At 39.1% G+C, this 23,075-nt stretch overlaps 1 protein-coding gene across 1 annotated transcript in view; it reads right to left on the bottom strand.

The window, feature by feature from the left end:
• HECTD2 (HECT domain E3 ubiquitin protein ligase 2) overlaps window positions 1–23,075 on the bottom strand; it is a 74,102-nt gene that overhangs the window by 35,989 nt on the left and 15,038 nt on the right. The window contains exon 2 of the mRNA XM_070780470.1: window positions 18,447–18,576. Coding sequence (XP_070636571.1) covers window positions 18,447–18,576 — 130 coding nt within the window. The remainder of the gene's footprint in view (window positions 1–18,446; window positions 18,577–23,075) is intronic.

The following is a 23,075-nucleotide window of genomic DNA, read 5'->3' as shown; positions in this document are numbered from 1 at the left end:
CACAGGTATACATATGTCCCCTCACTCTTAAACCTCCCTCCCGCCTCCCACCTCATGCCACCCCTCTAGGTTGTCACAGAGCGCCAAGTTTGAACTCCCTGTGTCATATAGCAAATCCCCACTTGCTATCTGTTTTACATATGGTAGAGTATATTTTTCAATGCTACTCTCTCAATTCATCACACCTTCTCCTTCCCCAACTGTGTCCACAAGTCTTGGAAACAGAGAAGAATTTAAATAATACTTCTATTACTTAATTTGTCAACATATTCCTTTAGTAATTTTTTATGATTAGTAATCCAAGCCTTCTCTCCCTAGAGACCTAGAGAGCAGATGACCATGTATCTCTTCTAATCTGTGCTTCTTTTCCCACTGCAGTACATGTGAAGGATGTACTTACCACATTGCCAAGCAAACAGTAAATGCTCAATAAATTTTATCATTTCTAGAATTTATGAGGCAATGCAATGTAAAGTGTATTTTTTTCCTAAATGCCCCATTTCAGAATACCATGTATAAAAGTATATCACTGCACACTGTTTTTTGATACTTTTATCATATATCAAGTTCTTCTATATTCTGGAGCCTATTATTGGGCTAATGCATATGACTCTACTGACCTGTTAACTTTTGTACGAAATAATTTCACTTACTATAGCTTAATATCTATCAATACCTGGTAAGGCAATAGGCTTGGTGAGAGATAGCTGGTGGCTTGGGCCTGAGTGGTAGTAGTAAACTGATGAGAAATGGTTGGATTTGTGACATATTCTGAATATAGAATGATAGGAAGATGTGTCAGCAGACAGAGAAATGCCAGGATTTATTAAAAGAAAGATGAGCCAAAGATGACTTTGATAATTTAGCTTGACCATTAACTGGGCCCATTTACTGAAATGGAGAACACTAGACCACTCAGTTCAGTTCAGTCACTCAGTCGTGTCTGACTCTTTGCAACCCCATGAACCGCAGTAAGCCAGGCCTCCCTGTCCATCACCAACTCCTGGTGTCCACCCAAATCCATGCCCATGGAGTCGGTGATGCCATCCAATCATCTCATCCTCTGTCATGCCCGTCTCCTCCTGCCCTCAATCTTTCCCAGCATCAGGGTCTTTTCAAATGAGTCATCTCTTTGCATCAGGTGGCCAAAGTATTGGAGTTTCAGCTTCAACATCAGTCCTTCCAATGAACACCCAGGACTGATCTCTTTGCAGTCCAAGGGACTCTCGAGAGTCTTCTCCAACACCACAGTTCAAAAGCATCAATTCTTCGGTGCTCAGCCTTCTTCACAGTCCAACTCTCACATCCATACATGACCACTGGAAAAACCATAGCCTTGACTAGACGGACTTTTGTTGGCAAAGTAATGTCTCTGCTTTTTAATATACTGTCTAGGTTGGTCATAACTTTCCTTCCAAGGAGTAAGCGTCTTTTCATTTCATGGCTACAATCACCATCTGCAGTGAATTTGGAGCCCAGAAAAATAAAGTCAGCCACTATTTCCACTGTTTCCCCATCTATTTGCCATTAAGTGATGGGACTGGATGCTAGACCACTAGAGGAAGTTTGGGGTTTTTTCAGGGGTTGGGGTGGGTGGGAGTCAGAAAGTTTTCTTTAGGCCATATTAAAGGTAAGATGCTTATGAGACATCCAAATGCAGATGTTGAGTAGATATGACTCTTGAGTGCAGGGGAGCTGTGAAGGTTTATAGCTCATAGTAAAAATGCTCGATTAACGAGATCCCTAAGGAGAGGGTAAACAGAGAAGAAGCCTGAGAATTGAGCTCTGGGGACTGTGTCCTGGAGCAGTTCAACACTGGAAGCCAATTAATTCTCTCTCTTTTATTTCACAGTGAAAATACTGAAGGCTGGACTTTTATTTTGAATGTAGCTCTAGTCTTCTCTTCTAATTTATGATGCAGTACTTTCATATTAAATAGTTGCTATTTTCTAAACCTGTAAGTTCAGTCTTAAATTTCTTAAATATAGAAATTAAGGAAGCTATTAAAATTTTTTTCAGCCAGTATGCTTAAATTTCTATTATTTATTCTAGTTTTATGCCATTGCAGTTAAGGAATATAAACTTAACAATTTCTTATATAAGTAATTTATTGAAAACAACTTTGTCCATTTATTATAAAATTTTATTAAAGACTCAGGATTAGAAAGGATGAAACAACACCATCATTTTCAAATGATTTAATTATAAACACTAAGTCGCTTCAGTCGTGTCCGACTCTGTGCGACCCCATAGACGGCAGCCCACCAGGCCCTGCTGTCCCTGGGATTGTCCAGGCAAGAACACTGGAGTGGGTTGCCATTTCCTCCTCAAATGCATGAAAGTGAAAAGTGAAAGTGAAGTTGCTCAGTCGTGTCCGACTCTTCTCGACCCCAAGGACTGCAGCCTACCAGGCTCCTTCATCCATGGGATTTTCCAGGCAAGAGTACTGGAGTGGGGTGCCATTGCCTTCTCCCAATTATAAACACAGACAAATCCAAAACAACCTCCAAATATCGCCAATAATCCAAAATAGAAAAACTAAGAGTTTAGCAAGGTGCATGGATTTTTAACACCAGCAACAAACTACAAAATACAGTTTTTAAAATGTGTAAAACTATTAAAAAAATAATAAATAAATTGTAAAATCTCCATCGAGAAAATACTAAAAGTTTGTTTACAGATTGAAAAAAAGATCTAAATAAATAGAAAGCAATACCACATTTGTGGCTGATGATCATAAAGAAGACAATTTTCCCTAACTGGTCATCAGATTCAAAACAGTTCAATAAAATTCCAGGCTTCCCTGGTGATTCAGACATAAGGAATCCACCTGCCAGGGAGGAAGAACCAGGTTCAGTCCCAGGTCTGGGAAGATCCCATTTGCCATGGAGCAATAGACTGGGCACCACGACTACTGAGCCTGTGCTTTAGAGCCAGGGAACTATAACTAGTGAAGGCCACGTGCCCTACAGTCTGTGCTCCAGAACAAGGAAGCCACCGCCATGAGAAGCAGCTCATGAACCGGAACTAGAGGGCAGCCCCCGCTCGCTGTAACTAGAGAAAGCCTGCACAGCAACGAAGACCGGGCACAGCCATAAATAAATAAATAAAATTATTTTTCAAAAAATCCCAGCAATATTTTGGACTTTATTTATTCTAAAAGTCATATGGGAGACCAAATCCACAAGAATAGCTACAGAATTTCTAAAGAAACAGGAGTAAGAAGAGGGGACCTTGCTATACCCTCAAAATTTTTTTGAGGTTATAGTAACCAAGACAGTGTTTTACTAACATAGGATTAGATAAGTTAACCAATGGAATAGAGAACCCAGAATCATATCCATCCATACATAAAAGTTCAATATATGAAATATATGGCAGATCATTGGAAGAAACAAAGAATTTGAAAATATGGTTAACCACATGGGGAAAATATGAGGTTGAATCCCTATCACATACTTTATAAATTAGGAATAGGAGAATCCTTCTGCTTTTGGGACAAAGAAGTTTCTTTTTTTATAGGTGTAACCAAAAAGTACAACTATAAACAAATTGATACTTTTGACTATGTTAAAATTAAAAACTTCTGATTACCAAAGATACCGTGAATTAACAAAAATGTAAGTTACAAGTTGGAAGGAAAATCTGAAATAAATACAACAAAAGATGAGCACCTAGAGATATTTCCTAAAAAATCACTGAGAAAAAAAAAAAAAGAAAAATAATACAGACAGAAAGTCTATTGTATTTTTTGCTTATCATGTTCCTTCTTGAGTTCAACATTGCTTCTTTCATTGTTTCCCTTCTGTTCAGGGAACCCCGTAATACATTCTTTTAGACCATCTACTGGCAACAAATTCTGTTTTTTTTTTTCCTTCATCTGGGAATGTCCTGATATCCTCTCCATTCCTGACAATAGGATTCTGGGTATAGGATATATGATTCGGGGTTGGCAGTTCCCTCAGCCACTTCCTTCTGGCCTCCTTTACTGATAAGAAGTTGTTATTTGAAAGATTTCCCCCTATCAGTAACGGTATCATGTTTCTATGGCTACTTTTCAATATTTGTTGCTGTTGTCTTTAGTTTTTAGAAGTCTAATTATGCTAAGACTTGATGAGGATCTCTTTGGGCTTACCCTGTATGGGATTTGCTCAGCTTCTTGAACCTAGAGGTTCATGTCTCTTACCAAGTGTGGGAAGTTTTCAACTATTTTTTGAGTACTTTTTCAGCCTACCCTCTCCTTTCTCTCCTAAGACTCCAATGACAAGAATGTACTATCTTTTGTTACTACCTGTTACCCACAGGTCTCTGAGATGATTCATTTTTGTTTCTATCCAATCTATTTTCTCTTTATTGTTCAGATTGGGTAATTTCCACTGTTCTATATTCCAGCTCATTAATTCCTGTCCCTTCCATTCTGCTGCTGAGTCCACCTACTAAGCATTTTACTTTGGTTACTATATTTTGTCAAGCATTAATACTGTGAAGAAGGCTGAGCACCGAAGAATTGATGCTTTTGAACTGTGGTGCTGGAGAAGACTCTTGAGAGTCCCTTGGACTGCAACGAGATCCAACCAGTCCATTCTGAAGAAGATCAGCCCTGGGATTTCTTTGGAAGGAATGATGCTAAAGCTGAAACTCCAGTACTTTGGCCACCTGATGCGAAGAGTTGACTCATTGGAAAAGACTCTGATGCTGGGAGGGATTGGGGGCAGGAGGAGAAGGGGACGACAGAGGATGAGATGGCTGGATGGCATCACTGACTCGATGGATGTGAGTCTGAGTGAACTCCGGGAGTTGGTGATGGACTGGGAAGTCCGGCGTGCTGCGATTCATGGGGTCGCAAAGAGTCGGACACGACTGAGCAACTGAACTGCACTGAACTGAATACTTACAAACCAATAGATTAACATTCTGTAGATTCTAAATTCTACAATAATGAAATGTAATTCCATTACTGTAATGTAATCAGAATATATTTCAACTAAGAGAACACAATCATCACAGCAGTAACATAGCTATAAGGTTCTTCCTTCCTTCCTTCTTCATTCTCCCAATCAAGCATTATCTTTGGATATCTCACTAACTTCAAATTTAGAGTATCTTTTAAAATAAACTTTTCACATTAGAAGATAGCACAGAACTGCTTATTTCTTATACTCAAGAGCAATAATTTTTGAACTTTACTGTACATCAGAATCACCTGAAGACCCTGTTGAACTAAAACAAAAATAACTGGGCCCCCTAAAGTTTGTGATTCAGTAGGTCTGGGGTAGGGCCCAAGAATCTGCATTTCCAACATGCAAGCCTGAGGATAACATTGAGGAACACAGTTCAGTGATTTAGAGAGAACAAAGACAGTGATAATATAGTGAATAAAGCAGATGATTAACCTTCTTTAATTCAATTCTACAATTTAGTTTTATACCTAAATATTAAATATGGAAATATCTCATTTCTAGCAATCTGTACTTTAAGCACAAATCAGACAGAAGTTCATCAGTTAGTAAAATGAGATAGCTCTGTAAATGATTTGTTAGGTGTTATGTTTGGCAATCGTTAGTAAAGGGAAAGAAAGCTGCAGAAAAGAACCTCTCTCCAACACCAGACTTGTTTTATTATTACTTTTTGAGGCTCCTCTACAGTTTCTCTTCCTCTTCACCAGGCTTACCCTTTCCTATCCCTTCCCACACACCTTTCTCAACCTGGCTATAAACACCCACTATTAGATACAAACAGGCTCATTCACATATAAATTAACTTATTCACTCACAGAGCATATATACACATTTTTATACCCACTCATTTTTATTAATATCACGCTGAGGTGGAAGAGAGAAATTTTAGTTAGTAAGAGAACTGGATTTTGGCAAAGATTGAGAGTGGGGAGATTCTTACATAAGAGAAATCGTAATGCCAAAGCCGAGAGGATTAGAGGATGAGGTTAGAACCAGAGGCCCAGATGGAATTTATTTTTAGTTTGGAAGGTAACTTGGGCTGAAGAGTAGTGCAGAATGCTAACGTACTATGTTAATGGGACTTGAGTCACAAAGAAAGGCAGAGTCCTTTGCTCACATTAGTGAATGAAAGCCAAACTACAGGATGTGACATTCAGTTATTAAGAAAGGAAGAATAACAGCTCACAGCTGCTCTCATGTCCCTGAATATCAAGGCATTGTTTCCAGAGACAGGCTTTCAGCCTGTTCTCGCAGATGGTTATTAAAACCTAATTCAAAAGAGAAAATCAATAACGGTGGTGATGAAGGATTAATTAAATCTCAAAATGATATTATAAATAGAACAGCAAATCTTGTTCTATCATATACAGCTTTCTCTGCAATATAGAATATCATAATACACAGAAAAAAGTCACAATATACCCTTATCAGTGAACCTGTCATTTAGGTTTCATTCAGCCAATACATAGGAACACTCTGTGCTAAATTGATAAGCAGTAATCATTTTCCCTTTCTTTTTTTTTTCCCCCTTTCTTTTAATATACTGTTGCCAATTTTAGTTGGTTGCTTAGAAACATTAAGTAAAATACTTGCTGCCATGTGAGAAGAGTAAGGGTTATGGTGGGGGTTGGTAGTGTATTTTTTAAAATGTGAGGATCATAATATAACCACATAATATAACCACATAATATAACCATCATAATATAACCACATAATATAACCACATAATATAACCACATATAACCACATAATATAACCATATAAGGGTGTGAGATTATTAGCAAAAATTTACCAGCTCACTGTTTTCAAGAAGTTATCATAGGCTGACTCTGGTTGGAGACCAGTAATATGTAGCTTTCCACAACCGCATCACCGAGATGATGACTGACATTGTAAACTGGCCACATGGATAAGAGACTGAAGGTAGCTTCTAGTTAGTCAGCACAGGTACCAAGAGCAGCATCAAAAGCAATAGGAGTCTCTATGAAGGTTAGGCATTCAACAAGAGAACTGGGTCTTTGATCCTTATCCCCCTGTTGCAGGAAAGTAAACGATGATGCTTTTTTTGCTGCTGGTTTGCTGCTGGTGACACACTGATGCAAAACGCTATACCCCAAATTATCCCAAATAATTTGTAATTAAATAAGTAATAAGTAATGGAAAAAGCACCAGTCTTGGAAACAAGAGCCTAGGTCCTGTTGCTGGCTGGGTTACTAACTTTCATAACCTTAGACAAATCACTGAAACTCTTTCGGCCTTGGCTGTGACCTTATAAAATAAAAGAGATGGCCTAAGTTGATCATTCCCAAGGCTCCAAAGAAGAACTTTAAGGGCCACCTCAGGGGAATGGTGCTGTGTCCACTCAGGGAAACTAAGCTTTTCTCTGCTTAATACACTGAAGCTCTACGAAAGATTGCTTTTCAAAAGGTGTTTGCTCTGAAAATTTAAAAGCACTGGTTCAATAATTTCTAATTCCCATCTCTAAAACTTTTAAGAACAAAATGGACAGGACTTATAAACCAACTGAAAAGGTAAAAATTCTCTATTATAGAACATAATGTAATGACCCATAAAAGAAAAGTTGAAGGAGCTTGGAAATTTAACATTCATATGTCATCTAAACACCTGATTTTAGTTATAAGTTTCTGTCTTACAACAGGGTAAAGGAAAAAGTTCTGAAATAAGCCTCAAAAGACCTGTTCCCCGCCCCCACTCCTGGATATACACCTTACATTCACATGATGTGGCAGTTCTGAAATAGGTCCATAAATTCTTTGATATTCCTCCCATCACAAGATGGAGTCTAATTCTCCCTTTGAAGATAGCCCAGACTTAGGGGCTCCCTGCTGATGAAAAATGTGGCAGAAGTGATGCTGTATGACATTACAGAATAAAGCCAATCTTTCTATCATGTATAAAGACAAGTGGCAAAAATGAAGCCTAAGTTTACATGGAAGTAGGAGCTAGAAAACTATGAAATGTCAAAAACAAAACTCAACAAGGATCAAACAAGATCAGTATCTTGGAAAATTAACCCTTTAAATAAAAAAACCCTCAGGTGTAGAAGATATTTTACAACTCATAATGCCCTGTTTCCTCAGTCTATAGATGAGCAAATGAAGGGCCATCAGGTCTAGGTTTAATGTCTAAGGTCCCAAATGACAAGTTATTCCCTGGTAGCTCATCTGGTAAAGTATCCTCTTGCAAGTATCCCTGGTTCGATTTCTGGGTCAGGAAGATCCCCCAATCCACTCCAGTATTCTTGCTTGGAGAATCCTCATGCACAGAGGAGTCTGGCAGGCTACGGTCCATGGCGTCGCAAAGAGTTGGACACAACCGAATGGCCAAGCACAGTAACAGCAAACTCAAAGACTCAGTTCATACTTAATATCCTAATTGACAACCTGCAAGTGCTGGGCAGGTAACAAGTGAGTTACAATTTGAAGGCTCCCTCTTCTGGTTCAGTACTCTGCACTGCTTCTGACTACTTCAGCAGTGGCAAGCCGTGGAAACAGGAAGAGACCAGAGTGAATTAGTCATAACAGGTGGTGTTTACATCTTTGTCTATAGGATGACTTTTCTGAACATTTGGCAGAAAATAAAATTGAAGGCAGGAGAGAGAAAAGAAGAAAGAAGGGAAAAAGAACCCACTCTGACTCAGAGAGCCATCAGAGCCAAATAAAAGTGACATATGACATATTCACTGGTGTTTGGAGATGTACTTTCTTACTAAGTTCAATAGTGTGTGTGTTTGTAAAGCTTCAGCAGAAGCATACATAAAATGTTCTTTTTTGGGTCTAGTCATAAAAATATTCAAAAGCGAAGTCACTCAGTCGTGTCCAACTCTTTGCAACCCCATGGACTGTAGCCTACCACGCTCCTCCGTCCATGGGATTTTCCAGGCAAGAGTACTGGAGTGGGTTGCCATTTCCTTCTCCAGAGGATCTTTCCAACCCAGGGATCGAACCCAGGTCTCCCACATTGTAGGCAGACGCTTTACCATTTGAGCCACCCAGGCTGCTTGTAAAATATTCAAAAGCCCTTTTTATACAAGGTTACCTCTAATAGAATAGATGTCTTACCCTGGACATACATTAGAGAATTGTAGCTCTGAGACAGATTACAGGATGAACTGGCCAGAAACCCAGAAAAAGTTCTTCCCACATATTTCCTCAAATTATTTGTTGAGTAAAGTCTCTGAGTACCATGGACACTGGATCCTGGGGATATACAGAGATTGTAAATGTGTTTACTGCTGAACCCAACAATTCCACTTCTAAGAATATCCTACAGATAAGCCACACAGGAACAAATGACACATGTTTAGAGCCATTCATTGTGGCACTGTACACAATGCAAGAGACAAAATAAACAATTTATTGATTTTAGGATCTTGGTAAGTCCAATATAAAGGAATATAAAAAAAGAGTAAGGAAGCTCTTTATGCACTGATACAGAAAGATATCCAGGATACATTAACAACAACAAAAATAACAAGTGCTAGGTAATATGTAGGCAGTTATTTTTTAAGATAAAGTGGAAAATCAGCATGTATATTTATATTTGCTTTCATTTGCATAAAAACACAGGAAAGAATACAAAAGACAGCAGTGTGAAAGTGAGACATCTAAAACACACCTATTTTTACAATTTTGATTTTTGAAACACATAAGTGTGCTAGCCATTCAAAAAATTATAATTTTAAAAAGTTAGATGGGCCCTTTCCCTCTCCCCACAAAAAAACCTTAAAGAGTTTATAGACTGGTCAAGAGACAGATGAATCAATAATTCAATGCAGCAAGGTACTCTAAGTTCTTGACAGATAAATCACTCCCACAGGCATGGTTAAGAAAAAGTAAGTCCAAGGTGAGTCACTCTGACCTAGAAAAGGATCTTGGAGATTTAGCCCCAAATCAATTCTTTCTCCCAGGAATCCTGGAGATGGGGTCATCTGAGGCCTTGAAAGTGAAAGTGAAGTCGTTCAGTCGTGTCCAACTCTTTGCGACCCCATGGACTGCAGCCTACCAGGATCCTCCATCCAAGGGATTTTCCAGGCAAGAGTACTGGAGTGGGTTGCCATTTCCTTATCCAGGGGATCCTCCCGACCCAGGAATCGAACCCAGGTTTCCTGCATTGGAGGCAGACGCTTTGCTGTCTGAGCCACTAGGGAAGTCCTTGGAGATACTTTTTCTAAGGCAGAAATCCTACAGCAGCTATTGTGAGCCCTTTTCTCTCCCCAGATGCCAAGTCCTGGGTTTCTTCTCACAGTGTTTCCCTGTCTGCCTCTAAAGCTGCTCCTGGAGAGGCTGTGAAAACTCTGTGGCACTTCACCTGCACACAGGTCACAACACCCCACCACTCACAGACCCAGCGCCCTCTGAGCTGAGACCACTCTCTTCTTCCCTGGGCTCTTGGAGCAGCATGGACCATGGGACATACTTCTCCAGGTAAAAACCACACAGTTCACTATGGCACCTCATGGCTCACCTAGAGTCAACTCAGAAAATGGACTGAGCAGGGAGAGGACCGGTGCCCCTGGGCGCCATCAGAGTTCATGTCAACTCTTCCTGAAATAACCGAGAGTGCAAAGACATTTGAAAAGGCATGGAGAGGAATTACTTCCCTTCTTTCAGAGACAGTCTGTGCTGTTTAAAGATGTCTTAAAATAATCTGACAGGAGCATGATCACTGTAGAAAAGAAGGTACGAAAGAGTAAGAGAGGATGTAGTGCTCACCCTGTCCCCCATTATTGCCATTTATATTGTTTCTCTGAAGATGTATCATCCCCGGCAGCTGTTATAGTAGGTAAAACTCCCACACTGCTCTGATCTTTAAAAGGACAGCCAACTCGAAAGGCATACCTAGTCACGTGATCCGCAGGGAAGCGAGGCATCCCTGGGCTGTGAGGTAAACCCACGCTGGGCTTTTGCAGCTTCTCTAATACCACTTGAAGATCAGACGGGGAGACAAGCTGTTAAGAGAATACCCAGCATGGGTCCCGCGAGAGGGAGGAAAACTGGAATAACTGCCAAGAATGAGGCATCTTTGAGGAAACAATCTTATTGGCAAGAGAGGCTTTGCAAAAGATCAAGGAATTATAAACATGCTTCCATTTGGAAGGCTTGGTCTAACTTCCCACTCAATAAAAGAGTTCTTTTGCAGCAGCCTTGACATATGAACTCCACATCACGCCTGAATTCAAGCGGCACCCAGACAGAACGGTTATGAGAAGTCAGCGCCAGCAGTTCCAACACAGTAAAGGAAGTCTGCTAAGATGCCTACTCCCGTAGGGTGATATACACATAAAGATATATACACTCCAAGATGAGGGTGGGGCTGAGTGCAGACTCCACAAGAATGGAACAAACGAGAGGGCCAAGTGGTGGGAGCCCAGATATGTGGACCACATTCCGAATCAAGACATGCACCCCAGGGAGGAGGCAGGCGGGTGTGGGCACCAAGTTGGCAAGCTGGGTTCAGAGGTCAAGACAGTAGTGGTATAGAAAGAATGGAATAGAGGAATCAGTGGGAATCAAAAGCAAAGGATTTGAACAAACAGTCCAAAGAAGGTTATGGCTATGCGTTGCTTCTTTTTGACTCCCTGCCATTCTCCTTAGCAGGTAATTCAGTGTTTATAAGGTTCCTAACCCTCTGTTGTGGGCTGAACCGTGTCTGCCAAAAAGATACGGTGAAGTCCTAACCCCCTGGGAGCTGTTAATGTGTTAATGTTAATATCTACATAACGTCTTCGTAGATATAATCCAATTAAGATAAGGTCATATTGGATTGGGGTAGGCCCTAATCCAGTGACTGATGCCTTTGCAAGAAGAAAGAAACCTGGGCACAGGGGAGAAGGCCATGTGAAGACAGAGGCAGAGGTCAGAGCGAGACATCTACAAGTCAAGGCATATCAAGAATTGCTGACAACCGGCAGAAGGTACGAGAGAGACATGGGAGAGTTTCTTCCTCAGAACCTTCAAAATGAACCAGTGCAGCCAACACTTGGGTTTTAGACCCCAAGCCCCTAGAACCAGGAGAGAATAAATTTCTGGTGTTGTAAGCCACCGTGTTTGTGGTGCTTTGTTACAGCAGCCTTAGAAGACGAATACGTTTTCCATGAAGATGACTGAATTCAGGGCAAGAAAGAGTGAGTTTCCTACTTGCTTCTCCTACCTCCTCTCTTCCTTCAAGTCCACAGTCTGAGCAAGAAGTGCCCTTCCCTCCTTGCTGGAGCCAACCCCTGAAGCCTTCTGCCCGCCTCTTCCTCGATCCTATCCTTTTACCACTGCTCTGTTCTCTGTGCATTTTATTAGTTTGTGTCTCTACTGAAACTTTAACCTCTCCCTGCATCACATCGTTTTGCTTGATCACACTATCCTGCAAGACTCCACTGTTCTTTCTTCATTTCAGTTCAAGCTCCTCTAAAGGCTGTCTACACTGCCCCCAGATCCTGTTAACCTACACCTTAACTTTTTAAACCTGAATTCTCCTTCTAACTATCCTACTGAAATGGTTCTCAGAGTCACCAACAAGCACACTGACCAACAAATCCTTAGCTCTGCCTCAGCACTCACTCATCTTGTGCTCTCTCAACAGTGGCACCACTGACTAAATCCTCCTCTTTAAATTCTCTTTTCCTTTGAATTTTCAAGTCAGGGCACAACCTGGTTCTTTGACTTCCTTCAGGGCTTATTTCCTTTTACCAACTCTCCTTTTAAACTCGCTTTTCCTTTTCTGTCTCTTTCATTAGTTATAAAAATTCATGCAGGGCAAGGCACTTACAACTCCCTGTGGTTTAAGTTTCCCTACCCCTGGCCTGGGAAAATAATTCCTATCTTAGGCTGGAGGATCAGACGGTAAAAAACCTGCTTATAGTCCAGGAGACCTGGGTTCGATCCCTGGGTTGGGAAGATCCCCTGGAGAAGGGAATGTCTACCCACTCCAGTATTCTTGCCTAGAGAATTCCAAGGACAGAAGAGCCTGGTGGGCTACAGTCCATGGGGTCGCAAAGAGTCAGACATGACTGACTGACTGATACATAAGAGGCTGCTGCAGGGACTACATGTGTCTGTGTATGTTCAGTGCCGAGAACTGTGTCCAACACGCAAGAGGCACTCAATAAAATTGCTGGTTGGCTCCTGTTGTTACTGCTTGAGTGCACCCACTTTCCCACCCCAAGCTGTCTCTTGTTTCACTCCATGCAATAAATACTTGCTAAGAACCCTGATGGACAAGGGGACTGCCCTTAGGCTCTGCAGGGGTTACCAAGGTATTTATTCCCTCATGAAACATACAGTCTAGGAGATTAAAGTACACAAATGATACTACGCAAGATTGAGACTAAAATACGTAAGAAAAAAGAAACACCTATACTGTAAGAAGGGAAGAATTACAACGGTTAGGGAGAATCAGCAAGGGTTCAGTTAAAAGGTAGCACTGAAGAACAGACAGGATCTGCCAGCGAGAGAAGAGGGAAGAGTGCATTCCAAGGCAGTGGGAACAAACTGCAAAAACTCTGCAGTGAGCAGGTATGAGGCATCCAGGAGAACAGTTGAAATGTAAGTTGTATGGAGGAGAAAGGTGGGAGATCAAGTTGAAAAGCTGTCATATTATGAACATCCTTGCGTGTCAACGTAAAAAATTTGTATTTAATTTTGGAAGCTTTAGGGAGTATTAGAGATGATGTAATTAGAGTTGTGTGATTAATGTCATATGATTAATCAGACAAGAGAAACAAGTCAATCAGGAGTTTCCTCTATCTGTCAGAACAAGAGTTTTGTTGTCAGAAAATGTGGGATTGAATTGCAGTTCTGTCACTTAGCAGCATGACCATGGCCAAGTCACTTCCCCTGTCTGAGCTCCAGTTTTTTTACTTATTAAATATGTGTTATAAGCAGAGATTTAAGAAGGCCTCAGGAGTCTCAGCCACCTGGTGGATCACATTACATGACCAAAGAGATTGTGCAGATCTAATTAAGATTACTAACTGTGGTGTTGTTCAGTCACTAAGTCATGTTTGACTCTGCAATCCCAAGAAGTATAGCACACCATGCTCCCTGTCCTTCACTATCTCCTGGAGTTTGCTCAAACTTAAGTCCATTGAGTCAGTGATGCCATCCAACCATTTATCCTCTGTTGCCCCTCAGGTGGCCAAAGAATTGGAGCTTCAGGTTCAGCAGTAGTCCTTCAATGAATATTCAGAGTTGATTTCCTTTAGGATGGACTGGTTTGATCTCCCTGCTGTCCAAGAGATGCTCAAGAATCTTTTCCAGCACCACAGTTCAAAAGCATCAATTCTTCAGTGCTCAGCCTTCTTTAGGGTCCAACTCTCACATCCATAGATGACTACTGGAAAAACCATAGCTTTGACAATACAGACCTTTGTTGACAAAGTGATGTCTCTGCTTTTTAATACACTGTCTAGGTTTGTCATAGCATTTCTTACAAAGAGCGAGTGTCTTTTAATTTCATGGCTGCAACCACCAACTGCAGTGATTTTTGGAGCCCAAGAAAATAAAATCTGTCACTGTTTCTACCTTTTCCCCTTCTATTTGCCATGAGGTGATGGGACCAGATGCCATGATCTTAGTGTTTTGAATGTTGAGTTTTAAGCCAGGTTTTTCACTCTCCTCTTTTACTTTCATCAAGAGGCTCTTTAGTTTTTCTTCACTCTCTGCCATTAAAATGGTATCATCTGCATATGTGATGTTGTTGATATTTCTCCTGACAATCTTGATTCCAGCTTGTGATTAATCCAGCCCAGCATTTCACATGATGCACTCTGCATATAAGTTAAATTATCAGGGTGACCATATACAGCCTTGATGTACTCCTTTCCCAATTTAGAACCAGTCCATTGTTTCATGTCTGGTTCTAACTGTTGCTTCTTGTCTTGCATACAGGTTTCTCAGGAAACAGGTAAGGCGGTTTAGTATTCCTATCTCTTTGAGACCTTTCCAGTTTGTTGTGATCCACACAGTCAAAGGTTTAGTGTAGTCAATGAAGCAGGATTAGATGATTTTTTTGAATTCTCTTGCTTTTTTCTATGATCCAACAGATGTTGGCAATTTGATCTCTGGTTCTTCTGTCTTTTCTTAATCCAGGGAGATTCATCCAGGAAGGCAAAACCTTATAACATGAGACCTTTACAAGCAGAGGGTTTTCTCCCACTGGTTGCAGAAGACAAAGTCAGAGACACTGAAAGCATGAACGGGATTTGACACAAGGGATCCTCCTGCCAGCCCTGAAAAAGAAGGCTGGGAGATAGCCAGTGAGCCCATGAGCAGCCTCTGGGAGCTGCGGGCAGCCCTGGTGACAGTCAGCGAGGAGATGGGACCTCAGTCTTAGAACTGCAAATAAGTTCTGCCAGCAACCTGAGTATTCTTGCCCAGAATCCAGCCCAGCCTCCACGTTGAGAGGCTGTGAGTAGAAAGCTCAGCCACACTCACCAAGATCTGACTTAAAAGAGCTGTGAGCTAATATGTGGTGGTGTTTTAAAGTCATTGTTATTGTGGTTTAGTAGCTAAGTCATGTCGAACTCTTTTGCGACCCCATGGACTGGACTGTAGGCCACCAGGCTCCTCTGTCCATGGGATTTCCCAGGCAAAAATCCTGGAGTGGGTTGCCACTTTCTTCTCCAGGGCATCTTTCTGACCCAGGGATTGAATCTGTGTCTCCTGCATTGGCAGGCAGACTCTTTACCATTGAGTCACCAAGGAAGTACCCTTCTGAGTCATTAGGTTTGTGATAATTTGTTAAGCAGCAACAGAAAACTACATCGTAGCAATTCTAGTATATATTTTTTGTGATTGCTATGATGCTCAAAAAAAAAAAATCACATGAAAGTTTTCCCTAAATCATAAATATTACTCAAATAAGTTAGTTACTATCTAGCTAAGGTCTAAAATAGAAATCATCTCTCTCAATTTCTCTCTCCCATCGAATAGGCTCATTTTCTTTATTTCTGTAATTTTACCTATAACGGAATCACAATTATAAGTTTGTTTTGTTGTGGGACTGTGACATATGAGCACTGGTGCCTCCTTAGAGTAAGACTGAGGTGATGAAACGTTTGTGTGTATATATATACAAATAAAAGAAGAAAGCAGTTATCAGGGACAAAGGTTGATAAATGAGATAATAGAAATACTAACTGGTAAGAGTGCAGAATAGGTCTAGCAATCCCTTGGAGTGTCAACAGAAAATATATGCAAGAAAAAAAAAAAAAGAAAATATATGCGAGAATAACTTATGCCATGTGCAGCTTATCAGTTCAGTTTAGTCCAGTCGCTCGGTTGCGTCTGACTCTTTGTGACCCCATGGACTGCAGCTTATGGGCACAGGCAATTTACCAGAACAAGGTCCTTAAACATTTTGAGGTTTGTTTTGTTTTGTTCAGGTGTGAACAAATTTGCCAATTTGTTTCGTTACAGGGTAAGGGGCACTTAAAATTGTGCAAGTAATGTATGATTCCTGTGATAAAACAATATAGGGTTATATAAAGAAACAGAACATATTAGTAATATCCACCCAATCCTACTTTTCCAAGGAAACCACAGACAGGTTGGTGGTCATCCTTCCACACCTCTGCATCTGCTCAAAGAAGCCTAAAAGGTTTACCCACATTTAAGAAAACTGGAGTCATATTCTACCTACTAATGTGTAACTTGCATTTTTCATTTGACAATGTTTTGCATTTTTCCTAGAAAATTTATATACATGACATATTTCTCTTAATAGATGCATGGCATTTATAATATGGATTACCACAATTTAGTCAACCAGTTTATTCAGATAGCTTTCAAATTATCTCTATTGTAAACATTCTTTCCATATGTCTTTCAACATATATTATTTCCTTAGAATAAATTCCTAGAAATGGAATACTGAGTCAGTAAGTATATGAATATTTTAAAATTTGAATATATGTCAAATAATTGGCTCTCCAGAAAAGTTGTATCAATTTTCAAGCCCTCTACTCAATAAAAGTGCCAATTTTCACACTCCACAGACAACACCACAGATACACATGCCTGTTTCTCTGCCACTAGGTAAGGAAATGTTAACTCCTTGTTTTAGTCTGTACTTCTTTATACTAGTGAGACTGAGCCTCCTTTCACATGTGTATTAATTGTTCATATTTCCTTTTTGGATTGGTCTGTTCATACCCTTTGCCTTTTTTTTCCCCCTCCAGGAATGTTTATTTTACTGATCTATTAATGATCTCTATGATACAAGAATTTATTTTTCACTGACTACATCTTAGTTTATGATCTTATAAAATTTCTTCAGAAGTTTTAAATTTTCTTATCCCACAAACATTGATTTTTTTAATTTGTTTTATGGCTGTTGGCATTGTCATTGTGCCAAAAATTTATTTTAAAAACATCCTGTGCTTTCTTCTAGTACTTTTGTAGTTTTTAAAAATCTAAAGTTACTATTTTCCAAAAGTTGGAAAGTTTCCATAATCCTATATTTTAAAGTAATTTAACATCCTATATATACAATATGTTTTACTGATCCATTTCCATCTATGTGACTATCTTGGTAGTATCACTAGCGCAGCTTTATGTTACGACAAATGAATGGGATCCTTCGTTACTTTTTCTTATACTCTCTTCTTTATTCATACAGATCAAATAGAGCATGCATCATTTTCTTAAGTTTTCTCCCAAAAAACTGTTGAAAAATTCATCACATGTTAGAGAACAAATTGGTGTATCTGATATCTCTACGATATTTAAGATTTTCCATTAAAATCACCTTTTAGTTTTTTGATCAAATTTTACAGGTTTACTTCATATAGGTTTTGCTTTCTCTTTGGTTTATTTATAAATATTTCATATATTTTCCATCAAGTCTTCTAATTGATTACTGCTCAAATAAAGGAAATCTATTTAATTTTTATATATTTTTATTGTGTCAGGCTCCCTAACCAAACTTTCTTATTCATGAATTTTGTATGTCATTCTCTTATTCTAGGTAACAATTACCTAAATATAATGATTTTGGTCCTTTCTGTAAATATTTATAGAGCTTTTTTTTTAAATTGTATTGACTAACCAGACGTAGCAGAACAATGCTGAATAATTAAAATCTACTTAAAAAATTTTTTTTTAATTTTATGTTGGAGCATAGCCAGTTAACAATACTGTGATAATTTCAGGTGGACATGAAAAGGACTCAGCCACACATACACATGTATCTATTCTCCCCGCCAAGTCCCCTCCCATCCAGGCTGCCACATAACACTGAGCGGAGTTCTCTGTGCTGTAAGTAGGTCCATATTGGTTACCTATTTTAAATAGTAGCAGTGTGTATGTGTTCATTCCACACTACCTCTCTCTCCTTCATTCTTCCCTCCGGCAACCATAAGTTAAAATCTACTTTTTTAATATTTCATTAATATACTTTCAGCCAAGATATATAGACTGTGTATACTTTTAATAATTGTAATTACATTTATTTTAAAATTTTTAAATCTTTTACCATTCTTGATGTTAGGGAAAACAAGATGTGTAGGTGAACTTCTGTTTTCAGCGGCTTCTTTCTTTTGGTTAACAGTTGAAATAACACTGCTGAAAGTAGAAATCTGGCCTTTGAATCCTCTGTCCAAACCCTAAAAATAGAAAAGTTAACACTGCAGCATAATTCCTACTAGGTATATTCAATTTTACTGTGAAAATCATAACCATTTATAATAGAGATTTTAGTTTGATAACAAATGCATGATAGATAAAACATGTATATAATATTGACTTACCTTTTCTAGGACCAAATTGTTTTAAGTATAAAATGAAAATAGTCATACCATCTAACGGCTTGTAAGTTGACAGAGTTTGGAAGTGAGGATAACAGTGCCTTTCTCACAGAGTTATTGTGAGGTTTACCTAAGATAATATGTGTAAAGCAATGAGTTTTCTTGTCTTCTGATGCAACTTTAAAAGCTCAGGTAAAAAGATAAACCCTTTAGAGTTCATTTCTCTCTAAATATGTGATTACAGTCTTTTGGACTATGTGCAAGAGGGAGAGGGTGGGATGATTTGGGAGAATAGCATTGAAACATGTATAATATCATATAAGAAACGAATCGCCAATCCAGGTTCGATGCAGGATACAGGATGCTTGGGGCTGGTGCACTGGGATGACCCAGAGGGATGGTACGGGGAGGGAGGTGGGAGAGGGGTTCAGGATGGGGAGCACGTGTACACCCGTGGCAGATTCATGTTGATATATAGCAAAACCAATACAATATTGTAAAGTTATTAACCTCCAATTAAAATAAATAAGTTTAATTAAAAAATAAATATGTGATTAGACTTTCAGTATAAGGAGATTTAAAAAAAATTAAAAGCAACTTAAATGCAAATAACAGAGCAATCTGCCTATAGCATAGAATCTATCCATTAAAGTACCTTCCACAAAATAATGCCTATAAAATTCATAATATATAATCAATGTGCACTTTAATTGAAACATGTATAATATCATATATGAAATGAGTCGCCAGTCCAGGTTCGATGCACGATACTGGATGCTTGGGGCTGGTGCACTGGGACGACCCAGAGGGATGGTACGGGGAGGGAGGAGGGTTCAGGATGGGGAACACATGTATAAAGTTAAAAAAAAAAATAATAAATAAATAAATAAAACCACATTACCAGGTCAATACTCAGTTATAAAGCTAGCTCGGGGCTTATTCTCAGTTCTCAGCTCTTTACAGCTTACACTATATTCCAGTTTCCAGATGCTTAATCAAACATAGTAGTTAAATTCTTCCCTAACATTCACTTTTTTACACTAAATATATGTAATTTCTTTGCCTTCAGAGGAGAGTTTCTTTTTCATTTTCTTCTACATTTACCAGACTGATTTTCACTTACCTTTTCAGAATTAGCTCAGGTGCCATGTAGCAAAAATATACACTCACCAAATATTTACTCTCCCACATCACCCACTCTCTTACAGCTAAATGAAACTATCTGATTAATTCTAACAGGCTACAGGTGGAGGTGATGTTGGCCATCGGTGGCCCAGAAAGTACTAATGCATGTAAGGCTGGTGGTAAAATCACCAGCTCCTTTTTCTCCTCTCACCGTGACAATCACAGAGGCTCCGAGCCGAGATGTGAGAGCGTCCACTGGCTCAGGTCCCCAATCGCTATGTGGAGCAGAGGCACTGATGGCCAACAGCGGCTCATACAATCAACAGTAAATGCACCTTTAGAATTTCCAAACACTGAAATTTGGGGACAACTTGGTAAATGCAGTCTAACCCATTCTATCATAACTTCTCTGCAAAGCATTTTCTGGTGGCCACCATTTCCACAAAAATCCATCACTCTTATTTATGCTTGGGATTTACTTAACTTATTCCACTGGAATTATAATTGTTTATATACTGCTCCTTCATGTTGGACTTGAAATTTCTTATTCATCACAAAGCTTGACATCCAGTGAACCCTGTGCACAGATCTTACACTTCAGAGTAAATTTATTTTTCTTTTAAAGAGATTAGTATAGAAAATAACCCAGAAAAAAATCACATACACAGAATTTAAAAGTTTCTAGACTTGAGACTTTTTAGAAATTAGCTATCTGACCCCTTTATTTCACGGATGAGGAAAATAGTATTGAGATTCACTTAATGTCATTCAGCTAACAAGGAACAGAAATGTGATGGGCACTAAATGAGAACTTAAAGAATGCTTTCATAAGGAAAGTACATGTATGCAATTCTGTGTATGCAACATCTTTGGCTGCTCACAGAATATGTTTTTTTTTTTTTTTTTGGTTGTTGTTTGTTAGCTTGTTTGCTTTTGGGCTAGATTTAGGCTCAGTGAAGTGTGAATCAGTATTTCTGTTAGGATTAGCCTACATGATCCAGCCTACAAAAGTTAAACAACTGAAATAAAGTCTTCTTCTAACGGAAGCCTGAAGTTTCAGAATCACAGACAGTATCAACAAGGGTAGTGTACAGAGCCTATGACACACTGGATGTTCCATAAATGATTACTCTTGTGACAATAACACTTAAAACAAGTCACGTATTGAGTGCTTGGTAGAAGGAAATGGCAACCCACTCCAGTATTCTTGCCTGGAGAATCCCAGGGACAGAGGAGCCTGGTAGGCTGCCGTCTTTGGGGTCGCACAGAGTCGGATGCGACTTAGCAGCAGCAGCAGCAGCAGCATATGCATACTACTAATTATAATAGGTGCTTTAATACAACATTTCTAAGAGTTATATATTTACACCCCACTTTACAAGTGAGGAAACTCAAGTACCACACCAAAGATCACAGAGCTGGAAAGTGGGAATTCAATGAATGACCTTGAATGACCTGAATGACTTTGCTCACTACAAGTAGCCATCACTTATTAAGAGCTCAGCATGAGACAGTGTGCTCCATATATCAGCCTGTTTTCACAACCCTTGCGGCTGATATTCTCTTCTCTACTTTTATAGATATATGCCGAATGAAATTTAACAGCTTTGGGAGCAACTCACCTAACCAGAGGAAATCAATGTAAGTGGGAAAACTAACTGTATTTTAGGGAACCCTCTGATATCCTAGCAATCTGAGAAAGGCTCAATATTTTATTTTATTTTCCTCCTCTTTCCTCTACCCCTTCTTAATAATAACAGATTCCAGAGAACATTGCTTGATTCACTAGTGGAATCTTCAAATAATAATTTAAAAACCCACAAGTAACTGACTGAATCAACAAAACCATTTAAAAACTATCAGTTCTAATCTCTTAACAGATTTATAATATAGATTCCCAAGGAGGAGAGACAAAATTGGAGAAAAAGATTAATAAAAGAGTGATACACAATACTTTTCTATAAAAGTCTTAGTAAATTACATACTTTGCATAACTTTGGTAAATTAAAACATTATGCTCAAGTTCACAGAACTGATTAGAAAAATAAAATAACCCATACATTTGAAAAAGTATTATCATCCCTTGCTATAAATATTATGACACTTACATAAGAAATATATTAACTTCTGGGGCCAAGTTTGTTTATTTGTATGTTTTGTCCTATCAAAACATCTTAAATAATAATGGGAATGAATGTCAAATTTGATATATATATATTTCATTTATGCATGAGAGTTGATAAAGTAACCAATCTATAAAATGAGGTCAATGAATGGCCCCTTGGAACTTTGTAATGTTGTTGTTTAGTCGCTAAGTCATGTCCAACTCTTTGCAAACCCATGGACTGTAGCCCACCAGGCTCCTCTGTCCACGGGGTTTTTCAGGCAAGAATACTGAGCGTGTTGCCATTTCCTTCTCCAGAGGATCTTCCCGACCCAGGGATCGAACTTACATCTCCTGAATTGGCAGGTGGGTTCTTTACCACTGACCTACAAGGGAAGCCCAGAACTTTGTGAACTTAGCTGTAAATATTTACAATGAATTAATATACCAAAGGTTTTTTCACTGATAACTGTCACTGATGTTATCTAAGATTGAGCAACTTAGAGGATTTAAAGAGCAGTGTAGTTGCAGTGCAGAATCAGAAAGGGAGAATGGTCTAGTGAGGTGAGATTGGAAAGATAGGCAGGGACAATACTATGAAGCCTTCAGGACAGGGAGTATAGATTCTGTCCTGGAAGGGAATAGGGAACAGTCATGGAGGACCTGTAAAAAAGGCGTGACATAATTATATCTGTATCTTAGGAAAATCACTGTCAGTAGGTGTAGGGGATAGACTGAAGGGGAGCAATACCAGAAAGATACATCAAGTCTACTTACTGGGAGAAATAAGTCTAAACTGAGAAAGGAGTTAGAGGAAATGAAGAAGAATGACAGCCTGGGCCAACGTATGGCAAAATAGCAAGAGTTATTTCAGGTCATAATGAGAATCAGAGAACCCTTCAATAAGTTATAAAATAAATGAAATGAACAATGTAAACTGCTTTATTTCAAATTTCAGGAAAAATATTTTGACACCTCACCATAAAGAAGAGGGCATACGATTAAAGACTATTGACTATGCCAAAGCCTTTGACTGTGTGGATCACAACAACTGTGGAAAATTCTTAAAGAGATGGGAATACCAGACCACCTGACCTGCCTCCTGAGAAATCTGTATGCAGGTCAAGAA

This window comes from Bos indicus, chromosome 26, assembly GCF_029378745.1.
Source record: "Bos indicus isolate NIAB-ARS_2022 breed Sahiwal x Tharparkar chromosome 26, NIAB-ARS_B.indTharparkar_mat_pri_1.0, whole genome shotgun sequence".
NCBI classification, from domain to species: Eukaryota; Metazoa; Chordata; class Mammalia; order Artiodactyla; family Bovidae; genus Bos; species Bos indicus.
Note: the sequence above shows the minus strand (reverse complement) of the source record. Positions and strands in the feature narration are given on the sequence as shown.